The 26634-nt window shown below is 35.6% G+C and overlaps 1 protein-coding gene across 5 annotated transcripts in view; it reads right to left on the bottom strand.

The window, feature by feature from the left end:
* GOSR1 (golgi SNAP receptor complex member 1) overlaps positions 1-26634 on the bottom strand; it is a 70956-nt gene that overhangs the window by 39789 nt on the left and 4533 nt on the right. For 2 of the 5 annotated variants that reach the window (XM_074263802.1, XM_074263800.1), the window contains exons 2-5: positions 23271-23385; positions 14625-14712; positions 14083-14190; positions 5852-5943 (exon numbers count right to left, since the gene is read on the bottom strand). In XM_074263802.1, coding sequence (XP_074119903.1) covers positions 5852-5943; positions 14083-14190; positions 14625-14712; positions 23271-23385 — 403 coding nt within the window. Of the gene's footprint in view, positions 1-5851; positions 5944-14082; positions 14191-14624; positions 14713-23264; positions 23386-26634 lie in introns of all 5 variants that reach the window. The other 3 variants (XM_074263801.1, XM_074263799.1, XM_074263803.1) reach the window with 2 other exon arrangements.

Below are 26634 nucleotides of genomic sequence, written 5' to 3'. Positions count from 1 at the left end.
TATCTGAAAGGAAGAAAGGAAGGCAAAGGCAAAGACTGAAAGGAAAGGGTATGTTTAGGAACTGCAAATCGGTTTGGGGCAGAGTGTAATCATACCATGAAGGAAACTTGGGGTAGTGGATAGGATGCTGGATGAGGACACAATGTATCAAGGGTCAAAGGATGTGGACAATTTTCCAGAGAAAGAAAACAAACTGTTAAAAAAAAAAAAAAAAAAAAAAAAGAGGCTTAACCTCTAACTGATACAAAGTAAAACAACTCTGAATAACTCCCATATCAAGTTGGTGAAAATAATTAAAACTAACAAAACTAAAGGCTCCACTCAGAGCCTCTTTTGGAAAGGAGACTGGCCATCCACCGAAAAAGTTACAGTAAAAAAGAATGACCCCCTCTGACCCAATAATTACACTGTTGAAAATATAACCTAAAAATTATAGCAAAAACAGTCCCCTTCCTCTTCCTCCTCCACCTCTTTCTTCTCCACCACCACCTCACCACCACTATCCCCCCAAAATCTTGTACATTCTTATCTTTAACATATCTAAAATAACAAGAGTAATAGTCAAATAAGGAAATATTTCTATCAAATCTCTGTGATAAGAGTTTTTAGTGTCCAAGATATATAGACATCTAAGAAAAATGTGTATTTGTTAAACCAAAGGCCAAGAGACAAGTGGTCAAAGGATATGGACAAACAGTTCCTAAAGAATGGCAAGCTACTGTTTGCTAATGCTTGATGATCAGTTGAGAAGGACTTAGCTCTTACCCAGCAATACAATGATCCAAGACAATTCCAAAAAACCTTCAGAGAAAGAACTGACAGGCTCCCTTCTGTTCCAAATTTTTCCCCTCCTTCCCTCCACCCCCTCCCCTAGATGAAGCAAGCATTCCCATACATATTAAATATGTTGATAGTATATCCTAGGTACAATACTATATGTGCAGAACCGAATTTTGTTGTTATTGTTGCAAAGGAAGAAGTGTATTCGGAAGGTAAAAATAATCTGGGAAGAAAAATAATAATAATAATAATAATAATGCTCAGAGTTTACACTCATTTCCCAGTGTTCCTTAAAAAGGTCATTAATAAAAGAAAAGATATATACATATATATATAAAGAGAGAGCTCGAGCCATACTAGGCTAGGCTATACTACACACCTACACAGCTGATAACTGTCACCTGGGGAATGACTAAACAAATTATATGTAATAGAGTAGGACTATGATGTAAGTAACAAGGAACATGATGAATCCAAAGTAATATACTGCATATGGACTAATGATGCAGGATAAAGTAGGCAAAATCAAGAACACATGCATAATGAATGACTAGAATAGTGTCCACAAAATCATTAAAACTGAAAGATGAGAAAGTATAAGGGTAGCCTCAAAGAAAAAATATGAAGACATCTTCTTCTATTCCTTTGTAAAGGTAGTGATCGGGAGGCAGAAGGGAGCAGGAAAGGAAGGCATCTCTCACAGATATGTATGTAACAGTGCAAAAAAAATCAAATTTTTGAAAAATGTATACAACAGTTTTGCATAACTATTTTTATTTCCCTTTAAAAAAAATAATTCTGTTAAAGGTTCTGATAAAGGCCTCATTTCTACAATATATAGAGAACTAACTCAAATTCATAAAAATTCAAGCCATTCTCCAATTGATAAATTGTCAAACAATATGAACAGATAATTTTCAGATGAAGAAATTAAAACCATTTCTAGTCATATGAAAATGTGCTCTAAAATCACTATTGATAAGAGAAATGCAAATTAAGACAACTATGAGGTACCACTACACACCTCTCAGATTGGCTAAGATGACAGAAAAAGATAATGACAAATGTTGGAGAAGATGTGGGAAAACTGGGACACTGATACATCGTTGGTGGAGTTGTGAAATGATTCAACCATTCTAAAGAGCAATTTGGAGCTATGCCCAAAGGGCTAGCAAACTGTGTATCTCCTTTGATCCAGCAGTGTTTCTACTGGGCTTATATCCCAAAGAGATCTTAAAGGAGGATAAAGGACCCACATGTGCAAAAATGTTTGTCACAGTCTTTTTTGCAGTAGCAAGAAACTGAGTGGATGCCTATCAGTTGGAGAATGCCTGAATAAGTTATAGCATATGAATGTTATGGAATATTATTGTTCTATAAGAAACAATCAGCAGGATGATTTCAGAGAGGCCTGGAGAACTGACATGAACTGATGCTGAGTGAAGTGAGCAGAACCAAGAGAACACTGCACAAAGCAACAACAAGATTATGTGATGATCAATTCTGATGGGCATGACTCTTTTCAACAATGAGCTGATTCAGGCCAGTTTCAATGATTTTGTGATGAAGAGAGCCATCTACACCCAGAGAAAGGACTGTGGGAACTGAGTGTGGATCACAACATAGCATTTTCACTTTTTGTTGCTGTTTGCTTGCATTTTGTTTTCCTTCTCATTTTTTTTCCTTTTTGATTTGATTTTTCTTGTGCAGCAAGATAACTGTATAAATATGTATGCATATATTGGATTTAACATATTTTTACCGTATTTAACATAAATTGGATTATTTGCCATCTAGGAGAAGGGGTGGGGGGGGAAGAGAGGGAAAAATTGGAACACAAGATTATGCAAGGATTAACATTGAAAAATTATTTATGCATATGTTTTGAAAATAAAAAGCTTTAATAAAAAATTATTCGTTAGAAATGACAGCTCTTTGGGAAAGGAGAGGGGAAAGAATAAAGGAAAAAATCTAGATGACATAAGAACAAAAGATATCAATAAAAATCTATTTTCTAAAAAAATTATCTATTCAAAGATTTTCAGGACATTGTTAAGTGCAACTGAAAAAACAAAACAAAACAAAAAATTCCTATAAACAACCTAAATTTTCCTTCCCTGATGACTTATTAGTTATTTCCACTTCTTAATATTATTCTCATTCTATACTCTCCAATTTAGTGATCTAATCTTTGCCCACGATGAAATCTCCATTACCACACAGAGTTTCCAAAACTGTATCTCTTGCGCTCCATACTCACATACCCTCTTCACATATGTCCCAGTAGTACCTCATATGTTTCAACATATCCTAAACTAAGTTCTCCATTAATATTCTCTTGAAGTCATAAAAAAGGCTCCTCAGCACACTGGGTGGCCCAACTCGTGGGAGGATATGAATAAGAGTTGTATAGAATAGGCAAACATGGGTGAGCTGGGATCTTCATCACAGGGGGACCCTTTAACAACGATATCATAGATGCATTTGAGGCTTAGCCCCAGTTCTCTGTACTCTGAGCAGATTTCCTAAGCTTTTGATGAAGCTGATGTTTTTGAAATATTACAGAATAGATTAAAGAAGTAAATGACTTAAAAGAAAGGTCAGTAGGGAGATTATTGGAAGAGTCTCAGCAAAGTGAACAAAGGCCTGGACCTGAACTATGATGGAGGGAGAGGTTGAGAATGGTAACAAGAACAGGAGACAACTCAATAGCTATGGGGGTGAGGTAGTAGGGTAAGCCTAGAACAACAATCAGACTTTGAACTAGGAGGACTAAGAAAATGATGGTAGTAATATATCTGAAATTGGGATGCAAGGAGAAATAAGTATTATAGTAAGACTTGTCTTTAATTTATTGCATTTGAAGGGCAATGGGTCATCCAAGAGATTTCTTAAATAAAGAGGGAATGCTAGTTTAGAAAATGGAAATAAGATGCAGAAATAATTATAATACAGAAGCAACAATTATAAAAGTAATAACTAAAGCCATGGGAATATGGAGAGGCAATGTGGAGGAGCCTGTAATACTTTTACAAAGATTCTCACCTAAATGATTCTTTTTTTTAAAGCTTAACCTTATTATAGGGTTAACTTGAGTTACTTGGAAAATTCATTCAGTGAAAACAAATTATTCTTAGAACTGTGCCCATCCTGTTCTCATGCTGTAATTTATACTGTTTCCTTATGCAAACTTTAAGTTTTAGCACAAGTGGTCTATTCTACATCCCCCAAATTTCTAAATTCCTCTAAATTCTAAGCTCCCACCTTCAAGCTCTTCTTTTGTCTGTGGCCTTGGCCACTCCTTGGTATCTGGCTCCTTCCTCTGAATACCCACAGTAATCACAGTTTCAAATGCTCACACATATTTACATACTTATTTATGAAGATATAGGTTCTCTCTCTCCCCCTCCTGTCTTTCCAAATTAGATTTTAAGCCCCTAAAGGCTCTAACATGCTTTTCTATTCCCCAATAACTAGTACAAAAGAAGCATTCAAATATTTGTAGCTAATGATTAACCTTGTTCTTTTGTCACATAGTTTTGAACAATAGGTCTTTTAAGAGAAATTGCTACCCACTAGTTTTTACTTGTCCATTTTTAGTATTAATAAGGATAGCTATTTTCAGCAGCTGTTCCTATTGAGAACAGGGAAGACATCTTTCAACAAATGTGTGCTAATCATTTCGAGTAAGCTGAAGATCTGATCTGAACAATTAATGTCTTCTAGGAAGTTCTTCTCACATGGTTGATGTGTTATATGTATATAGCAGAATAGACTAGGTATCTTTTGGGGAAGACATTGCCATGTTGTTCCAAAGATTAGGATCTGCTTCTGCATAATCCACACTCAAAGTCCCATTCTCTGCTTAGGACTTATTCATTTGGTAGCCAGAATACCAATTCAAAGTCCCAATGAATGCTATTCTTCTATCGTTTTTTTTTTTCTAATAATGGACCAAAACTAGGAAAAACAGACACATCAGAAATGATTACACCCAGTAGAAGTTTTCTTCAGAACTTTTCATGGGGCTTTTCATGAGAAAATGTAGAATTTAAGTCATTCCCTTGAATAAAAGGCTAATTACCGGTACATGTTATCACCCTGGAAGGTCATTTCCTCTGTTCTTTCTGGTATTTGTAGGAGCTGCTCTGTTTCTGCAACTTTTAGACCTTAGTAGAATAATTCCTCAATTATTATCATCATTAGCTACAAATATTTGAATGCTTCTTTTGTACTAGTTATTGGGGAATAGAAAAGCATGTTAGAGCCTTTAGGGGCTTAAAATCTGATTTGGAAAGACAGGAGGAGAGAGAGAGAATCTATATGTTCATAAATAAGCATGTAAATATATGTGAGCTTTTGAAACTGTGATCACTGTGGGTATTCAGAGGAAGGAGCCAGATACCAAGGAGTGGCCAAGGCCACAGACAAAAGAAGAGCTTGAAGGTGGGAGCTTAGAATTTAGAGGAATTTAGAAATTTGGGGAATGTAGAATAGACCACTTGTCTTAAAACTTAAAATTTGCATAAGGAAACAGTATAAATTACAGCATGAAAACAGGATGGGCACAGTTCTAAGAATAATTTGTTTTCACTGAATGAATTTTCTAACTAACTCAAGTTAACCCTATAATAAGGTTAAGCTTAAAAAAAAATCATTTAGGTGAGAATCTTTGTAAAAGTATTACATGCTCCTCCACATTGCTAATGAAAGTATCAAACAACAGAAAGTAAAAACTAGTGGGTAGCAATTTCTCTTAAAAGACCTATTGTTCAAAACTATGTGACAAAAGAACAAGGTTAATGAAGATTTCAGTCTCCTTTCTGGCTATCTTCCTATTCCCCATTTAAGTTCCTTGCCAAAAAGCATCCCCACTAATGGAAATAAGTCTCCCCGATTTATATGCCTATAGACATACTGTTATATCAACATAATGTGTATTCTACTAAAATAATGGATATAAAATTCACCTGAAGGTTTGCTTTTAATTTCTAAATTGGATTAAAGGTTGCTTGAGTTTTCATTTTATATAACTTGATAAATACCCATAAAAAAATGCATAATGACTTACTCAATATCCTTTCGTACTGATCCCATGAGGTTCTCTCTTTCCCGTATTGCCAAAAAATTTGCTTTGGTTTTATGAAATTCATGTGTATAATCCTGTAATAGAGCAACATGATATTCCCACATAAAACAGTTTCTATCCTTCAATCAAATTGTAAGCTTCTGTCAAAGAAACTATTTTAAATAACAAGATTGCAAAATATGCCAAAGAGCAAGAATCATCCAGTTAAGTAATGTTGCAAAATGATTTTATTAAATGTAAAAGCTACTTTCAGAGCTCTACAAACTAGAGGACTATACTGCTATAGTGGCTCCAAAAAGAAGGTACACATGGTTGAGAAGAGCTTTGTACTATAAAAAATTACTGTAATCATTTATAATTTCAAGAATTACAGAATTGTACCATTCCAGAATTAGAAGGGACCTCCACAGCGTTCCAGTCCAATCATATGCCAAGGACCCTTTCCAACACATTCAACAAGCAGTCACTTAGTTTCTGCCTGTAGACCTGCAAAGGGAGGCCAAGGGAGTGGGGAAATCACAGCTGTCAAAGCAATCCACTTTGGGGCAGCTCTGTTAGAAGCTATTGGTAAGAGAACATTGAGTTTTAAAATATTACTTATCTTGAAAGAACACAACTGATACCTTTTAGCAACAGGTGATCAGAAGATAAACCCTAAAAATGTGTAATTTTTATGTTAATAATAAAAACAAGATTTTAAAAAGTTACATAGGGGTGAATAGTTCCTAAATCTTTCACATCTGAAAAGTCTGATATTAATTTCTAAAGAAGAATCATTTTATAAAGTAAGATTCTGGAAGCAAGAAAGGAGTAAGGGATAAGTATTACTAAACTTGCTACTCCTTTGTCAGTCATACTAAATGCAGTTAAGTGTTTGCTTTCCTTATAACAGATTTAATTATGAAGGAAAATGATGGGAAACAATCATCACTGATTAAAATATTGAATATGTAATAAAATTGGGCAAGAGGTCATGAAAAGTTTACTAAAACTATTAATTTTATGTGAAAATAAGACATAAATCACTTAGGGAAAAATTGATACATTTGTAATGATTCAGTAATTTTTTTCCGAAATAAAAGAACTTTCCTTATATGTTCTGGCACAATTCTTAAAGGTTATACCACATTCATCATGTGCTAATTATTAGTTCAAATGACAGGGTTTACGTTCAAATTCTGTACCTTCATGAATGTATTCTTTCTGCTATTTGTAGGAGCTGCTCTGTTTCTGCAACTTCTAGACCTTAGTAGAATTTAGTTCTCATGAAATGTTTATGAGAACAATCAACCCATAACTCAAGGTGAACAATCTACCATAAAACTTCATATGTGGGCTTCTTAAGATTTCAAAATTATTTACCCCAAAGAATTTAAACTCTTAGTTATCCTAAGAGAAAAAAAATGTGATTTCATTTTTTTTGTATTTCTGATGAAATCTTAATAGTTTAAAAAAAAAAAAAAAACTCATGTCAATAACAAATGAAAATCACTTTCCCATGCTGTTGCCATCATCTTCTAAAAGCAGGAATATTGATGGTAGTTTTCTGGTGCTTGGTGCTCTATAAAGAAAATTATCTCACTAACTCATGCAGGGTTTACAATGTGTTAAATGACTGTAGCAGTCAAACTGCCTAATTAGAATCACCTTCCTCAATGAGTGCCTATTTTTGTTAAAAGGATGAAAAATTGTGTGTAAACTGAATTTTTGAAAGGCAAATCATCTGAAAAACCACTATCTATAACAATGCAAAGACCTTTTTTTATTAAATCTTGAAGGAATTTTGAGAGATCATCTAAATCCAACTAACTCACTTCAGATAGACTACAGAGGTTAAACGATTTTAATTAAACAAACAAGCATTTTATTAAGCACATAATATGATGTGGGCACTGTGTTACATGCTATGATACAAATACAATCAACAAAATAATCAAAGGAATTAACATTCTAATGGGGAAGACAAGTACACATAGCAATTTATGCAGAAGAAATCTAAAGAAATTAAAGATAAAGTAGCTTGGAGAAGAGATTAGGAGAAGGCTTCATGTCAAAAGTGGTGCTCAAGGTAGATTTAACAAAGGCACACATATATTCCAGGTATGTATGATGCATTACAAAGGTAAAGAGAGGAGAAATGTATTGGTAACAGAGTTTGGCTGGTCTCAGAATACCAGAGAGGAAGTAATGTAAACTGGAAAAAAACAAAGAGGCTGAAACATAGGCTGGGGTGGGGCTGCTAAGAACTTTAATAAGGATCAGGTAGAGTGGAATGGAGATAAGGACATGGTCACAGCTGTGCTTAAGAAGAACCATTCTGGTGGCAGTGGGTAAGATGGACTGAAGTGGGGAGATATTAGGAGGCTTCTGCAATAACCCAGGCAAGAAGTAATGAGGGCCCAAATTAAAATGGCAGCTATGTGAGTAGAGAGAAGTCAATTTCAAGATATGGTATAAGCAGAAATGGTAGTAAAGTTTGTGAACTGATTGGATCCAGAGATGGGGGAGAGGGAAAGGAGAGAGAAAATAATGTTAAGGTTGCAAACCAAGGAGACTGAAAGGATGGTACAGGGAAATATTGTATAATAAGGTGGTTATGTTGCAAAGTTTTGTGTCAAACAGAGGTATTAACATTTGATCCAGGAAGAGAGCCACTGGGATTTAATGAATAAAAGGATAACACAGTCAAATATGAACTTAAGGAAAAAATCATTTTAGCTTCTACATGGAAGACTAGAATGAGGAGATAACCAGAGTCAGGGGGCCCAATTAGGAGGCTACTGCAAAAGTCCAGGAAAACAATAATGAGGGCCTGTGCAGTTTTGTGTGGTAAAAGAAATGGGAAAATCTGAGAAATGTTGTAGGGGAAGAAATGGGCATAGGATGTGAAACAAAGGAATTGAAGACACAAATGTTTGTGGCAGCTCTTTTTGTAGTGGCTAGAAACTGGAAGATGAATGGATGTCCATCAATTGGAGAATGGTTGGGTAAATTATGGTACATGAAGGTTATGGAATATTATTGCTCTGTAAAAAATGACCAGCAGGAGGACTACAGAGAGGTTTGGAGAGACTTAAATCAACTGATGCTGAGTGAAATGAATAGAACCAGAAGATCGCTGTACACTTCAATTTTGTATGAAGATGTATTCTGTTGGAAGTGGATCTCTTCAACATAAAGAAGATCCAACTCACTTCCAGCTGATCAATGATGGACAGAAACAGCTACACCCAGAGAAGGAACACTGGGAAGTGAATGTAAATTGTTCGCACTACTTTCTATCTACTTACTTATACCTTCGGAATCTAATACTTAATGTGCAACAAGAAAATGGTATTTATACACATATATTGTATCTAGGTTATATTGTAACACATGTAAAATGTATGGGATTGCCTGTCATCTAGGGGAGGGAGTAGAGGGAGGGGATAATCTGGAAAAATGAATACAAGGTATAATGTTATAAAAAAAATTACTCATACATATATATTGTCAAAAAAAATTTAAAAAAAAAAAAAAAAAAAAGGAACTGAAGACACTAAGGTTGTGAACCTAGATGACTAGATTCATCCTTGTCAAAGATCTACAACTACTAAATAACTCGTGACTACTCCTGCATTATCTTCATTTGCCTCCTTGTTGTCTCCCTCCTATCACCAGTGCATCTTGCCAAACCTCACCCCAATATTTCTCCTACCATCCACAGCCTCTGCTCCTAAAGTCCCATAAAAAAGCAGACTATACTTGTCTATGTTCCCAAAGCTCAATCTTCAGCAGCGCCATTTTTTTTAGTCCCTTAGTAGTTCTTTATCCCACTCCCCAAAGATATTATTTCAAATCTTCTCTTCTCTCCAGACACTTCTGCCTCTCTTTCCCCAGACCCAGACTTGCTAAGAAACAAAACCTTATATTTTACTGAGAAAATTCATCATGAACCCACTCTTTTCTTCTTACATTTCATAGCCCCATGATGTTACTGCCTATTCTTGCCTCTTTATTCCAATATCTGATAATAGAATGACTCTTATCCTTATTAAGGCCAATCTCTTTACATGTAGCCGTACTCCCATATCCTTCTATTCCCTCTAGTGATCACTTAATCATTATTTTCTCCATTATTCAATCTCTTCCTACATACTTACCTAACCTAAATCTATGAATGAACAGTTAGCTCAAACTGAGACTTATTAAAATCCTTAGCTTAAAAAGGTCTCCCACTGCATCCAGGGCTATCTCCAGTTTTCCTGCTCTACATCTGGCCACTGGACTCATGATTCCAGAGGACAGAGTGAAACCGGTGACCTTTCATATTTCCCCTCCCTCAAATCCAATTCACTAGCACGTCATGGCATCATCCCCCATTCCCTTTCCCCCTTCTCTCCCCTCCCCCCCATATCATGGTCCTCTTTGAGAATAAACAAACAATAAAAACAATCTCCCTCTCTCAAGTGGTTCCTACCCTACTGTCTATAAACATGCTCAAGCCTCTCTACCATTCTAAAAACTTTCACTAGGAGATGCTATTATTCTCACAAGCTCTCATCCTAAATCACTCTTACCTTGCTCAAACTTCCATAAAACACAACTGATTATCACTGCCTCCAATTTCTGTTTTTACATACTCCTCAATCCTGTGTTTCATTTCCAATTATACCATTTAAATGAAACTGCCCTCTCAAAGATTAATAATGAAGAGTAGAGGAGTAGGGAGAGGGAGAAAAAACAGCCAATTTTTGTTATATAAAATTGAAAAACTTTACACAAACAAAATCAACTCACTTAAAATTAAAAGTGAAAGAGTTATAGCTGGAAGAAAAAAATGTCTGTAGCAAGTTTCTCAGCTAAAGGTCTGATCAAGACATATAGAGGATATGATTCAAACATCTAAGAACAAAATAAATAAATAATAATAATAAACTAATAAATAAATGGTTAAAGGATATGAATAGGTAACACTCAAAAAAAAATGCAAACAATCAATCCTATCCAAATTAAAACAACCGTGAGATTTTACATCACACTCATAAAGCTGGCAAAGATGACAAAAATGAAAAATAACAGTTCTTTAAGAGAATAGAGAAGGAAAAACACACTAATATTTTGGTACATTTGAAAGTTGGTCCAGTTATTTGGGAAGCAATTTGGATACCCAAAAAATGCCCCAAAAAGTCCCTAATTTATGTGTGCCTCGATCTAAAAATACCACTATTAGTTTCACTCACTAAAGAGATCAAAGAAAAGAGGGAAAGAATATACAAAAATATTCAGGTCAGTTGCTGACGGGACTGGAAAGAAAGAAGGTACCTACCAATTGGGCAAAAAGCTGAACAAATTATAATCCATGAATGTAGTGATTTTATTGGCAGAGAAACTCCTGAGCAAGGAAACTCCCTTGACCAAGCTAAGACTTGACCTTTGCTGCAACTTGCATTCTCAGGGGGTCATTTAGAATAACAGAAGTTATAGGTAGTATAGCTAGTATGTGTCAGAGGAAGAATCTGAACCCTGGTTTTCTTGGCCTCTCCTTTAGTCACCACACTAGGCTGTCTCTCACAGGAATTTAAAACAATACAGCTGCATCATAAAGAAATAACAAAAAGAACAGGCTGAGAAAACATGGGGAGACCTTAATAAACTAATGCAGGGTCAGGTAAGCATACCAGAAGATTTTATACAATAACTTCAACATTGTAAAGAAAAAAATAACTGTGGAGATTAAAGAATTGTGACCAATGACAATAATTCAACATTTTCAAAGGAGTGATGATGAGGCATACTATCTCATCTCCTGACAGAAAGCTGATGGTCCAGGGGTACATTTTCAGACGTGGACAAATGGCTGGGTGTGTTCTGATTGGTTATGCTTATTTGTTACAAAGAGGATGTTTTTGAGGGCAGGAAAGGATCTGGTGACAGTGAGGCTAAAAAAGGAGTATTACCAAAGCATTGTGTGTTTTTTTAAAGACACAGAACAGAAGGAAATTCAGAAGACAGATGGGCAAGACAGCTTTGACATTAACCTGCTGAATTTATTACACACATTAAAAGACACAAGCTGTAAGCAGTAGAAATTTGTGGCTTCACCAATCTTTTCATTTCTACTTGTTGTATATGGAAATTCTTGTTAATGTTTTTAAGTTCAGAATAACAAAAAACACCAAATTTTTTTTAAAAGATCATATTCAAGTCAAAGTATAAATTGGGTGTTTCTGTGCATTTTTGGTGATGCCAGAAGTTATTTATTTTTCTTCTTTTCAATCTTACAGAATAAAAATTAAAATCTACACCCCACCTTCCCTAATGAAGCTAACAATAATCTTTTGTCAAATCTGAAGTTTCTTTCTCAATGCTTCTCCTTCTTGCTGTCTTATCAAAGTCTGATGGCAGTAACTACCTCTCCTTCTGAATATTTCCTTCTCTCTCCTTCCAATGGCACTCGTGGGTATCCTAATTGCTGACTCAGCTTCCAGATCACACCTTTGAGCCTCTTTTCTCATACACACTCTCTCTTTCAGTGACCTCAATAGCTCCCTGGCTTTAACAAGCACCACTATGCCAATGACACCTAGATGTAGTCGCTCCCAAGCTTCAGTTTCACATCGCCAACTATTATCGGCCATTTTGAATTGGATGATCCATAGATAACGCAAATTCTTCATGTCTAAAACAGAACTCATCAGTCATTTTTTCCCCCAAACCAATCCTCTTCTCAATTGCTCTATGTCCACCCTAGGATGTCACCATCTCTTAGCAGAACCCAGGTTCTCAATCCTGGTGTCACCTCCCACTGCTCACTATATACTCAATTAGTTGCCAAATCTTGTCATTCCTATTACTATACCTTTCACATCCATTCCCTTCTCTACACAAACACAACCACCAGTTTAGGCCCTCACTATCTCTACTTTGGCCTACTAAAAGTCTTTTGATTACTATCTCTGCCTCAAGTCTTTCCCCAGTCCAGCAGAACCATTACATAATTGCCAAAGTGATCCTCCTTAATTAAATACATGGCCATGCCACTTGTCTACACAACAAATCTTATTGATGTCCTATTACTCTAAAAAATAAAAAATCTTCTATTTGCCTTTTAAAGCCTTTCACAGCCTGGTCCAGGCTTCCTTTTCCAGTCTTATGACGCTTCCCTCCCCTTCACAGTCACCAGAGTTCAGCAATTGTTTCCCCAGCTTTCACCTCTGCCCCTTTGCTTCGGCTCTCTCTCTCACTTATAGCACATTCTCTCCTTACCTCTCAGAATTCCTAGTTTCCTTAAGTCCAAGCTCAGATGCCACCTTCTGCAGTTCTCCCCTTGCTCATACCTTATTCCCCTTATGCCCATCCCCAAATCACTTTGTATCTGTTTTCTAAATCCATTTTCTGAGTCCACCCAAGGCTCCTCTCTCCTATAGCTAAGACTTCCAGCTAGACTAGAAACTACCTAAAGAGCAGTAACAGTTTCACTTTTGTCATTATAACTGCGACACCCAACGCTGTTTGCCTGTTGATTGACTGACACTCTCAAAAGGAACAGGGAAATTTAGATATTTTAGGTGTGAGAGAAACAATAATAGTTTGACGTGTCTATAGGACATTCAGCTTGAGGTACCCAATAGTTAAGTAGCACTGTGTGCCTGAAGCTCAGGGAGAGCTAGGAAGGAATCATCAGCTTAGAGAAGATAATCTCATGTGAGCTAATGAGGTCACCAAAAGAGTATATAGAGAAAAAAATTTATAGCTCAAGGAAAGTATTCTTTTCAAAAGTGGGTAACTCTTTCCTAGATTATCTTTCTTTAAATATCCAGGATTTTGGCAGATTTGCTCAAAATAGGTGACCTGACAGACTATAAAAGGTCTCTTCTTTTAGACTTCTAGAACTGGCCATTACTCCTTGATTACAGTTGGTAAGCCAATGAAACCATTGAGTAGTTAATTAATTCTCTTGCCCCAGATTTATGTTATTTCTCTTATTAACCAAATTACTTGCAATCAACTGAGGTAATTGCAATAGCCAAGAGCTATTTTCAGAATGTGTTCTGAAAAAAGATATGGTGAGAAGCTGTCCTGAAACAAAGTGAAAAACTCCACTTAGAAGGTTCTTTCATCTTTAAGGGGAAAAAAAAAAGTGAATCACTGAGCAGTTCCCCTGCTTTGAAATCTGTTTTTAAACTTTTGTAAAGAATATTTAATGGGGAAAGTGTGAGACATTAAGTTACCTGCAAGATGTCTCTGTGTCGCTGCAGTGTGTGCATGAGTGCTGCATTGAGGGAAGGGACGCCAGCACTGTTGGTATACTCCGCCATTTTGTCATTTACTCCTGTAAGCTACACAAAAGGACAGAGCATTAAACAAGGCATTTTAGAATATGTGAACAGTCCAATGCGATCAAAGTCAAATCACTGATTTATTTGCCCTCTCTGCTACATGCCACAGCATAGGAAGCAGAAGCCAACACACAGGGAGAGGGAGGCAAATGGGTTTGGGTCACTGTCACAAATGCTAACATGTCCAAAAAAAAAAGAAAGAAAGAAAGAAAAAGAAAAAGCTAACAAGGTAATAAAGAATCTGGCAACGACTACAGCAAATGTTGCCTGTCCTGGGTCAAGAGGGCAAGAGGGGTGGGGTAAGGGGAGAGTAAATGAAATATGATCGTTCATCTTTTAGGTGACTAGAAAAAGTCAATCAACAAAGTTTTATTTTAAATGGTTAACTTGCTATCAGATGTATGTATATGTATATGATTATGAAAAGAACTCACCCTTGCCAAGAGCTGTTCAATCTCCACAGCCATTGTTTCAAACATTCTATCTTGGCTTGATCCATTTAAAAGAGGTGTTGTGTCAGAACTAAAGCAATAAAGTTAAAGGGAGCCCATTACTTCAGGTACCAGTAAAGTTTGCAATAATTTAATAATAGTTTACAAAAAACTGAAATATAATTCTTATAAAATGCTCTTTATTTCTTGAGTTAAATTTTCTAAATTAGCTTTTTCTGTAAGATTCATATCATACCATAAATACTTTAATTCCTGGACCCTCAATAAATCAAAACACATCTATGCAAATTTTAATTATACTCTATAAAGAGATTCTCACCCATTTGTCAATATTTAGTATGTATTATAAAATGGCTCAAAAGAAATACTTAAAATTTTTACCATTCTCTTCAAAGAAACAAAAAATTCTACATAATTAAACTACGGAAATAAGAAGTAAATCATATTAACTCAAGCACTCAGAAACGCAATGTCTGATAGTTTCTAAATAAATAAATAAATCCAAATAAACAACAATAATGATTCCTTTAAAGCATTTTATCTGACACATGCTCTATCCCAATAAATAAGTGAAAGCTATATAATAAATTTGAACATAATAGGAAAGAAATCATTTTTTTATTCCTAAAATAATTTGCAAAGGACAAATTTCCACAAATTAAAAATGAATACACAGAGTGGCAGAAAGAACATGACCCAGATTTGATAACGAGTTCCACCATTAGCTACTTGTGTGATCTGAGTCTCAGTTTCTTCCTTTAAACAAGGAAGATCTCTTCAAGAAACAGCACATGTTTGATAGATATATACATTAGATCACTTGCCGAATGGAGTAAGGAGTGGAAGAAAGGAGGGGAAAAAAATGAGAACACAGGGTTTTGTAGGAGTGAATGTCGAAAATTATCCATGTATATATTTTGAAAATAAAAAGCTTTCACTTAAAAAAAAAAAAAAAAAAAAAAAAAAAGATCTCTTTCAAATTTTAATTTTCAGGCAGGAGGGAGGGATGGGAGTGAAGAGATCCAAATCTGTAATTTCATCAGTGTAGGGGATTTATGGTATTGGCAAACAATCCTTGGCAACTTAGTATCTTTATATAGCTGCCAAGGCTCTAAGAGGTTGGTTGTTTGCACTGAATTATCCAAGTTAAGGGTAGGACTTTTAAATATTTTACTGTAACTATTTCTCCTTCAGATTTTCTCCCCAAAAGTATAAAATACCATTTTTTGCCCATACCTTTTGCTAGGCATAAATCTCCAAGGAGGTCAATGATAAAAATAAAGGTCCTAAATATACCAAAATACTTATAGAAGCACTTTCTACAGTAAAAAGAAATGGCAACAAAGTAGGCACCCACTGACTGAAGAATGATCCATCAATGTACCCTTGCATACCATGAATATAATAAAATGTTACTTATGAATGAAATGGTTTCTTACCATGAATAGCGTGAATACAAAGAAGCATGCAAAGATTTATATGAACTGATGCAAAGTGAAGTAAGCAGGAGGAGAAAGATGATATAAACACTGTAAATTTGCTTATAACAAAGTAAATGAAAACAACACAAAAACATAACAATCAAAACTGAGTGATATATTACAATGACTAAACTTGGCTCCAAAGAAGAATTATAATTAGAAAATTCCCCCACTTCTTTGCAGCCTGAATAGGGAAGAGGGCCCAAGCATTAAACAATGCATATAATGCCAGACATTTTTGATATGTTGGTTAATTTAGCAGAACTTTTAAAAAATTCTTTATCATATAGACGGCATGGATCTTTAAAGAGAGAATGCTGTGAAGTTATAATAACCAAGATTGCCCCCAAAAAGAGATGTGAAAATGCAACATCCTCTATTTGTCTGTAGATGTGAGGAACTACATATAACATTAGCACTAAATATAATGCTAGATTTGATCACTGTTAGTTTCAATCTTTTTTTTTGGGGGGGGGGGTTTAACAAAAAAATTTTGTTTTAGAAGGGATGACTGGGAAAGGAAAGGAAAGGAACATATTGGAAAATGTGGGTAATGTACAAGGTAGGCAGTGGGAAGTGAAAATGTATAAGACACAATAAAGTACAGAAGGGGACATAAATAAAGCAATTTTGTCACTACTAGTTAAATAACACATGTAGCTTAAGAAAAACTGAAAATAACCTAACTTTATGGTTTCTTAATTCACTTTCCTATTCTTTGTATATTGAGAGGATTAAGTTTATAATAAAAAATAATTAAAGAAATAAAAAGTTGGCTGATATAAAACCAAAAATTTTAATAAATTCTAATAAGATTCTAAAATCTGCTTCCTGTCCATGGTCTTTATGACATCTGACAACTTACCAACAAGTCGTGGAATAAACAAAAGTGATGCCAATTGTGGCAAGAGGCTTAGAAGATTCACAAGGAGGATGAAAGAACTGTTTTTAAGTATAAAACAGGCAAGAGGGCACTGAGGCCAGAAGACAAAGGCTTGGGCTCTGCCTCCAATATATACTACCTGTGTGAAACCAGGCAAGTCACTTAAACTCTTAAACTACAAAGCAACTCTTTGGCATCAGCAGAATGAGATTCTACCCCAAAGAATTCACAGACAATTTAGCTGGCCTTTCTGCCTGGGGGTTCTTATCACATCAGATCTTCCCCACAGCTGCCAAACAGCCACTTTCATGCCTACTCCCAGTCAAGTTCAGGGGCTCCTCATCACCTATAAGATCAAATCTAAAACTCTCTATTTGCTATTTAAAGCCCTTCACAACTTGGCCCTTTCCTTCCTTCCAGTCTTCTCCCACTTGACTCCCCTCCATGCTCTCACCCTCCAACCCAGAGACCAGCAATGAGATTGCTCTTCAATCAGGACATCTGTCCTCACCCCACCCCCATCTTCTGTGCTCTCCATTGGCCCCTAGACTTCCTTCAAGCATCAGCTCAAATCCCACCTTCTGTAGGAAGCCCCAGTTCTTAGCACTTTCCCTCCAAATACTGCCCCCTGCCCCTCTGTGCATAGCTCCTACCTAATTCCTTATTATCCTTTGCTTTCTAATGTCACCACATGAGCTCGTTGAAGGCAGGGACTGTGTTTACCTTTCTTTGTATCCCTAGAGCTCAGCACAGTGCCCTGGAGCCCAGAGACAAAAAAAAAAGCATCAAACTCTATAGCCACTGACAAGTACCATTAAATTCCCTAAAGCTACTTATCAGTCCACACAGGAACCAAGAACCAATTTATACCTCGTAGATGTACCAAGCACCCACACTTTGAATGCAAGACAACATAGAAAAATATTCCTGAAATTGGAAATTAATATGGCAGAAACTAGGTATTGACTCACACTTAACCCTGTATACCAAGATAAGGTCAAAATGGGTTCATGATCTAGGCATAAGGAATGAGATTATAAATAAATTAGAAGAACATAGGATAGTCTACCTCTCAGACCTGTGGAAGAGGAAGGAATTTATGACCAAAGAGGAACTAAAGATCATTATTGATCACAAAATAGAAAATTTTGATTATATCAAATTGAAAAGTTTTTCTACAAACAAAACTAATGCAGACAAGATTAGAAGGGAAGCAATAAACTGGGAAAACATTTTTACAGTCAAAGGTTCTGATAAAGGCCTCATTTCCAAAATATATAGAATTAACTTTAATTTATAAGAAATCAAGCCATTCTCCAATTGATAAATGGTCAAAGGATATGAACAGACAATTCTCAGATGAAGAAATTGAAACTACTTCTAGCCATATGAAAAGATGCTCCAAGTCATTATTAATCAGAGAAATGCAAATTAAGACAACTCTGAGATACCACTACACACCTGTCAAATTGGCTAGAATGACAGGGAAAGATAATGCAGAATATTGGAGGGGATGTGAGAAAACTGGGACACTGATACATTGTTGGTGGAATTGTGAATACATCCAGCCATTCTGGAGAATGATTTGGAACTATGCTCAAAAAGTTCTCAAACTGTGCATACCCTTTGATCCAGCAGTGTTACTACTGGACTTATATCCCAAAGAGATCTTAAAGAAGGGAAAAGGACCTGTATGTGCAAGAATGTTTGTGGCATGCCTCTTTGTAGTGGCCAGAAACTGGAAACTAAGTGGATGCCCATCAATTGGAGAATGGCTGAATAAATTGTGGTATATGAATATTATGGAATATTATTGTTCTGTAAGAAATGACCAACAGGATGATTTCAGAAAGGCCTGGAGAGACTGACATGAACTGATGCTGAGTGAAATGAGCAGGACCAGGAGACCATTATATACTTCAACAACAGTACTATATGATGATCAATTCTGATGGACGTGACCCTCTCCAACAATGAGATGAACCAAATCAATTCCAATAGAGCAGTAATGAATTGAACCAGCTACACCCAGCAAAAGAACTCTGGGATATGACTATGAACCACTACATAGAATTCCCAATCCCTCTATTTTTGTCCGCCTGCATTTTTTATGTCCTTCACAGGTTAACTGTACACTATTTCAAAGTCCAATTCTTCTTGTGCAGCAAAATAACTGTTTGGACATGTATGCATATATTGTATTTAACATATACTTCAACATATTTAACTATTGGTCAACCTGTCATCTAGGGGAAGGAGTGAGGGGAAGGAGAGGAAAAGTTGGAACAAAAGGTTTTGCGATTAACAATGCTGAAAAATTATCCGTGCATATATCTTGTAAATAAAAAGCTATAATAAAAATAAAAAAAAGAAAGAAAGAAAAGAAAAATATTCCTGGAGGAAATGTCATGATAGCAGCATTCAGGGACATTCTTCAACATGGGGAGCCAACAAATGTTTCAGATTACACTGCCAATCTGGCTCAAAGCTTTGGCTTTAAAAAAAAAAATAAAAACCATTTTCTGCTAACTCTACAAAATGAATTGTATTCTGTTATAAATCTTTATATGAAGATGCTTTCAAGGTAATTACTCTTGAATAACTTATCAATGGAAATATTCCAAATATTTGAATCATTTTAAAGTTCAGAAAAAAAATACATAAAGCACTGTGGAAGAGTATCATCTGATAATTAAGAGATAAAAAATTTAAAAGAAATTTTGCAAGTGGTCATATAGACTTAAACATTTAAGAACTGATTTAGGGAAACTTTGTTTACCAGCATAAATATAGCTCTCTAAATAAGGAACATATCACAGCCTTTTCACTACATCTATTCTGATTAAATGCCCAGAAGGACACAGAGCAAAGAATCTCAGTGAGGCCTATAGTATACTTTAGGGTCCCTCAAGTTATTATTTCAATTATTCATACTTCAAGTATTGAAGTAATAATACTGCTACTTACATCAGAATATTCCAAATAACCATATTATTGGATCTATGAAAAAGACAGTGTTAAGTGAAACAGTATTTCAGAGGGTTCATTAATTCCATGGAACAACTGACTGATCAAATGACATTACAGTGAGGGTTTCTTCACATTACTGAACCTTAAATGCACTTACTCTTGGCAAAAGACCTATCCAAATAAAGAAACTAGTTAAAGGACAACAAATCTGAACATTTTTTGAAATTTACATTCCAAAAGTACACGACTGTCATATTTCTATGGGTAATAGAACGAGATAAGGTGAAGAACTTACAAGAATATGTGAATTCTTTTTGTGTACTTTATTTTCATTATTTCTGTGTTTCCCCTATGACCTGTATAATATGTGCAGTCCCATATTTACTTGAGCCTTGGCCAGCTATAGCCATATTTACTTAACCTGAGCTGATGACATTTATCAGTATTTGACATTTATTGATATTTAGTCTATTAGCTGGAGCACTATCTGCTTGATTAAGCCTGAAGGCCTGATTTTCTGTTTCCTAGAAATCAGGAGATTTGGGGGAAACAGACATTTTCCATTCCAATCTCTCCAAATAGCAACAGCCAATTAGATGCCTCCCCCTCCCCTTCTCAATGCTCTCTTCCTTGTGATGTAATTTCTTGTATAAAAGCTATGTACCTTTACTACTTCTTTAGCCCTCCTACCAAGAGCTTTCTCTTTCTTATCTTGAGATGAGAGGGCTCATCCTCCAGAGGTTTTCAATAAACAACTTTTCTACCTTCTACTGAGTGATCTCTGAGTAGTCATTTTGGGTAAGGGTCTTCTACATCCCTCACAGTTCTAATAAGTGTGCAAGAAACAAATTTCTGGGTTTGGTTTTATTTTAAAAACAATGCAAAAGAATGGTACTTGCAGCATGTCAATGGAATCTATAAACACTTACTGAAAATGAAGGCAAAATGGAGCACTGGCTAAAATCTGTGAAAAACATTTTATCCAGGTATTTAATACTCAAAACAAAGCCAAAAAAAGGATGGTGAAGTTCCTCTTCCAACAACTCACAGAAAAGTTCCAGTACTCTGACAAGGAGGACTACAGCATGTTAGGTCAACACTAAGACAGCACAAACTCATACACTTTTTCTCTGGCTAGTCAAAGAAAGGAAGGAGATGGTTCCAAGAAGAGAGAAGGTCTTGGCTCAGAGTAGGTGGGAGGAGGATAGCTGGCAAGAGAGACAGCAGAGCTGTCCAATTCCTTTTTTATTTTCTCTGCAAAGAATGATCTTTACCCTAAGAATGACCAAATAAAAATGACCAAGCTAGAACTGATGTTGAATATAAGTAAGGAGACTGAAAAAACACTCAGATGCCCTTGATGAATTCAAGACACTGGGCCTGTCCTTTCAAGACCCATGTTTGAATCAATCATGGAAAATAGGAAAGATCCCACAAAATCTGAGAACAACAAATGTTTCAATTTTCAAAAAAAGGATGAGTACAGAGCCGGAAAACTCTAGGCTGGTAAGGCTTAAACCAAATTCCTGATAAAATTCTAAATCACACCATTAAAGAGATGGTGAATAGCTACAAAAGAAAGCCACAATGATGACAAAGAGCCAGTGTGGCTCCATCAAGGGCAGGTCATGTCAGACTAGCCTCATTTCCTTTTCTGACAGGACTATGAAACTGTAGTGAGGGAATGCTATGGTTATAATTGGCCTAGATTTTTAGCAAAGTTTTAGTAAGTATCTTATGTTATTTTTATTGAGATGATGGGGAAATGTGGACTAGATGATAATACATTTAGATGGATTCACAGCTGGTTAGATGACAAGACTCAAAGAATAGTTATAAAGGTTAAGATGGCTCCAGGGACTTGAGCTTAGCCTTGTGCTATTAATAATTTTTATCCAAGACTTAGACAGACGCATAAAATGGACAGAGGCTGATCAAATTTGCAAATGATGCAGAACTGGGAGCAGAGCTAGCTAAAATATGCCAAGAACTTGAGGAACATTGGACTGAACATAAAATGAAATTTAATAGACAAAAATGGAAAATTCTTGCACTTGGGCAAAAAAAAAAAAAAAAAATCAACTTATTCTAGTACAAGACAGGATATTTGTAAAGTAAAGATGTTTTGAAAAAGACCTGGGCACTTTAGTGGACTGAAAGCTCAATAAGTCAGCAATGTGTTGGGGCAGCCCCCAAAGCTAATGAAACCTTGGCTGCACAAAGAAGAGGATGGCTTCCAGGAACAGGGAGATAAAAGTCCGGACAGACCATATCAGGCTTCTCCATTATGGATGGTTTAAAAAAACCTATTGATAAGGGAGGCAGTGACCAAAGGAAAAGCTTTGGAAGTTCAATATCACATGAAGGCTAGTTGAAGGAACTAGGCATGTGTAGCCTGGGGCATCAAAGACCTAGGTATACCAAATAGCTGTCTTCAGTATTTGAAGGGCCATCATATAGGAGGGAAGAAAGAGCCTCATAGAGTTTGCCTGAGAAGGCAAAATCAGATGCAATGAGTGGAAGTCATAAAGAAGAAAAGTTAGGTTTGATGCCAGAAAGAACTTCTTAATCAGAGGACAATTACTTATCAGAGGTGTTATAGTGGAGATCCCTTTCTTTTATGAGTTGGACCAAATAGTCATGGAGGCTCTTTACTACTTGTCTGAAAACTGTAATTCTAAGTCAAGGGAAATCATAGTATGTTCACATAAATAAGGATAGATCCTTACTAACAAATGGAAATTCAGAAGTTGCCCACTTCTTGGCAAGAAGCTATGGCCTAAGGATATGGAACAAGATACATATTTTCAAACATGGACAATGTATTGATTTGGTTTCCTAAATTACACTTATTTGCTACAAAAGAGGGCTCTAGCAGGACAGAGAATAGCAGGGCTATTCATGGGAAATGACAATGATGTGTTAAAAAAAAAAAAAAGGATCAGTAAAACATTTTTAGGGGGAAAAAAAGGAAATCTACAGAATAGACTGACACAAAGCCTTATGCTGCTGAAGCAGGAACTCCATCTTTCAGTCAAATCCCACACTCTCAAGTACTGGCAATCCTCTACCTATACTATCACAAATCTTGCACACACATCTTTCATTTGCAAAACCTTTGAGAATTCAAAGAAATATTTTTTTAAAAATTACTAAAAAGAAAATAAACAAGGTTGAACTTATGTGAACTAATAAAATCTAAATTATAAAGAAATATTTTGTTTTATTTAAAGTAAAAACTGTAACTATATTATACAATGTAAGGCAAAAGAGAGATTTTGGTAGTACCTATACCTGTCGCGTCTTCCATCTCGGGCATTACTGTGACTATAACTTGTGCACAGTTTACTGAAGGAAACCAGTTTCAGATCAAGTTCATTTTCAAGCTGTCGGGCCTGTTTCCGGAGATCTTTAACAGAATTTGAAAAGCAAATAATTAATAATGGAGGGTTACTAGTAAAACTACAAAATGATATGGCTAAAATATTTTGGCTTTTAGGACAATTAAACTTTCAGCAGATGTTTAAACTATGAAAACATATGATTGAAATTGTCATGCTTTTCTCTAGGGAGATGGTGAAGTGAATAGAGCACTAGGTCTGGAGTCAATAAGACTTGGATTCAAATATGGCCTGTTATATACTAATTGTGTGACCCCAGGAAAGTCATAACCTTTGTCTGTCTCAGTAAAAAGGAAATAATAAGAACACCTACCTTCCCAGAGTAATTATGGGGATAAAATGTAAAACACAATTCCTAGAACAAAGTATCTACTTAAAAATGCTTGTGTCCTTCTTTTCTTCCAATAAAATATAATTATAAAAGGAGGGAATTAAGATAATAAAATCAATCATTTTCTTTCATTCAAAATGTGGTTATGGAAATAACAGTCTAATTGAACTATATTTTAGGTAATTGCTAAATTAATTCTCTTCTACCTATGATTACCGTATTCTTATTCTCTAGTTTAAGCAGACCTTGTTACCTATAATTAACATCTCTGAAATTAATCTCAAAAGGATTTAAGAGTCTATACCACATAATTTAAAAGCACATACTGCCCTTATATTATTCATTTTTAAAAAAAGTTTTAGATTTTTCTTCCCCAAGATTGTAGATCCCTTGAGAAGAAATATGTAACTCAAACAAACAAGCTTGCATAGATACCTTGTAGATCAAGGAATAGAAAAAAGTCCTATTAAGAAATATTCTAAAACATCCATAATTATACTGAATAACATTTGTAACCAACTAATCAAGATTTTTTTTCCTTTTTTTTTTTTGCTGAGGCAAATGGGGTTAAGTGACTTGCCCAGGGACACCCAGCTAGGAACTGTTAAATATCTGAGGCCGGATTTGAACTCAGATCCTCTTGACTTCAGGGCCAGTACTTTATTCACTGTGCCATCTAGCTGCCCCAATCAAGTATTTTAAAGCACTTATTATATCCCAAGTAAAGTAAAAAAAAATTTGAAATTATATGTGCCAAAAAAAAAATACCTCACAATTCATTTATAAAAATTTATTGTCCTTTTAAGATTTAAAAGTGGTCTTGTAAATACATCTAAAAACATCAAAGCACTAGCTTTCTAGTCTGAAAAGTCGGTTAATAAATATTTATTAAATATCTGCTATGTGTCAGGAATTGTGCTATAAATGTTTTAGATACAAAGATAGGCAAAATACAGTCCCTGCTCTGGAGGAGTTTACAGTCTAATAGGAGAGACAACATGCTAAAACTATGTGTACAAGATATAAAGGTTAACTTGGAGATAGTTTGAGAAGGCAAAGGGGTAGAAGGCATGGATGGGAAATGGAGCATCCTGCTCGAGGAATAGCAAAGTCGTCAGTGTCAATGGACTGCAGGGTCACAATGGAAGTGTTAGAGACAGTTTTTGGAATAAGAGGAATGACACAGAACTACACTTTGGGAAAATCACTCTGACAGCTGAATAATGGACAGAACAATCATCAAGCTATTGCAAGAGTCCATATATGAAATGATGAGAGCCTGAACCAAGGCAATGACTATCTTAGCAGAGAAAGAGAGCATATAGAGAGAAATGTTACAGAGATTAAATCAAACGGACTGGTTTGGGGAGAGATGGCAGGAAATAAAGTGAGTAATGAATGACATCTAGATTATGAGCCTGTATGACTAGGAGGAAGGAAGGAGGCAGGCATTGCTGGTACTCTTAAAACAAACAGAGAAGTTAGGAAGAGGAAGGATTTGGGGAGAAAGATGATGAAATCAATTTGGGACATATTGAGTTTAAGATAACTAAGGGACATGCAATTCAAGATGTTTCACAGGGAGTTAGAGATGTGAGACTGAAGGTTAACAGAAACATTAGGACTGGATGGAGATCAGAGAGCAGCAAACAAAATAGTACAAATGGAGAAGAAAAGAAGGACCAGGGCAGAGCCTCCAGAACACCTGTGTTTAGCAGGTATTACGTGGATCTAGCAAGAGGAGAGGTCAGATAGGAAGGAGGATCAGGAGAGAAAAGGGGACAAACTATTTCAAGTTTTAAGTTGTCTGAATTTGAGTAGTTAAAAAACTTGGAATCTTAGTAGTGTTTCAAAGGAGTTCTGATATAGATTATAATAAACAAAACTGCAAAACTCTTTCAGAATTAAGTCATTCCTGTGGAAAGCAATTTGGAACTATGCCCAAAGAGCTATAAAAAGAACATACCCTTTGATCCAACAGCCTCATTACTGGGTTTGTATCTCAGAGATCATAAAAAAGAGAAAAGGACTGACATGTGCAAAAATATTTTAGCAGTCCTTTTTGTAGTGATAAGGCACTGGAAACTGAATGGATGCCTATCAGTTGGGAAATGGCTGAATAAAATATGGCATATGAATGTAATGGAATTCTCTAAGAAACGATGAGCAGGCTGATTTCAGAAAAGTCTGGAAAGACTTGCATGAACTGGTGAAGTGAGGAGAACCAAGAGAACACCATACACAGTAACAGCAGCATTGTGTGATGATAAACTATGACAAACTTAGACTTAGCTTTTCTGAGCTATATGGTGATCCAACACAACTCCAATGCACTTGGGATGGAAAAATGCCATCTGCATCCAGAAGAGAACTACAGAAACTGAGTGAAGATTGAAGCACACTATTTTTTACCTTTTTTGTTTTTGTTTGCTTTTTCTTTATCATGGTTTTTCTCTTTTGTTCTAATTTTTTTTCACAACATGAAAAATATGGAAACGTTTAAAATGACTGTAATAGACTTATATCACTGATTGTACATACTTATACATAAATGTATATGATTGTATACAACTCACAAATTCCTTCTAAGGAAAGGAGGAAGAAAAAATTTAGAATTCAAAATCTTGAAAAAACAAGTATCAAAAACTATCTTTACATGTAATTGGAAAAAAAATACTATTGAGGAAAAAAAGAATAAAAGAATAAAGTGATAGAACAACTGAGCACACTCACTGCTCTTAGCTGAATAATTATCCCTCCAAATAGAAACAATGCGTAGTAGATATTTCAGAACCAGGCTTTTACGTGAACCAAATCTTAACATTAAATTCAGCTATCATAAACCTAAAGCCAAATCCACTTAAATATTAGGTTCCTTTATAGAGGAAGATAGTTTTACTGATAAAGGAAATGCAGGTCAGCATTA

Source organism: Sminthopsis crassicaudata, chromosome 4, assembly GCF_048593235.1.
Source record: "Sminthopsis crassicaudata isolate SCR6 chromosome 4, ASM4859323v1, whole genome shotgun sequence".
NCBI lineage: Eukaryota > Metazoa > Chordata > Mammalia > Dasyuromorphia > Dasyuridae > Sminthopsis > Sminthopsis crassicaudata.
The sequence above is the reverse complement of the archived record's forward strand: the minus strand, read 5'-3'. Positions and strand labels throughout refer to the sequence as shown.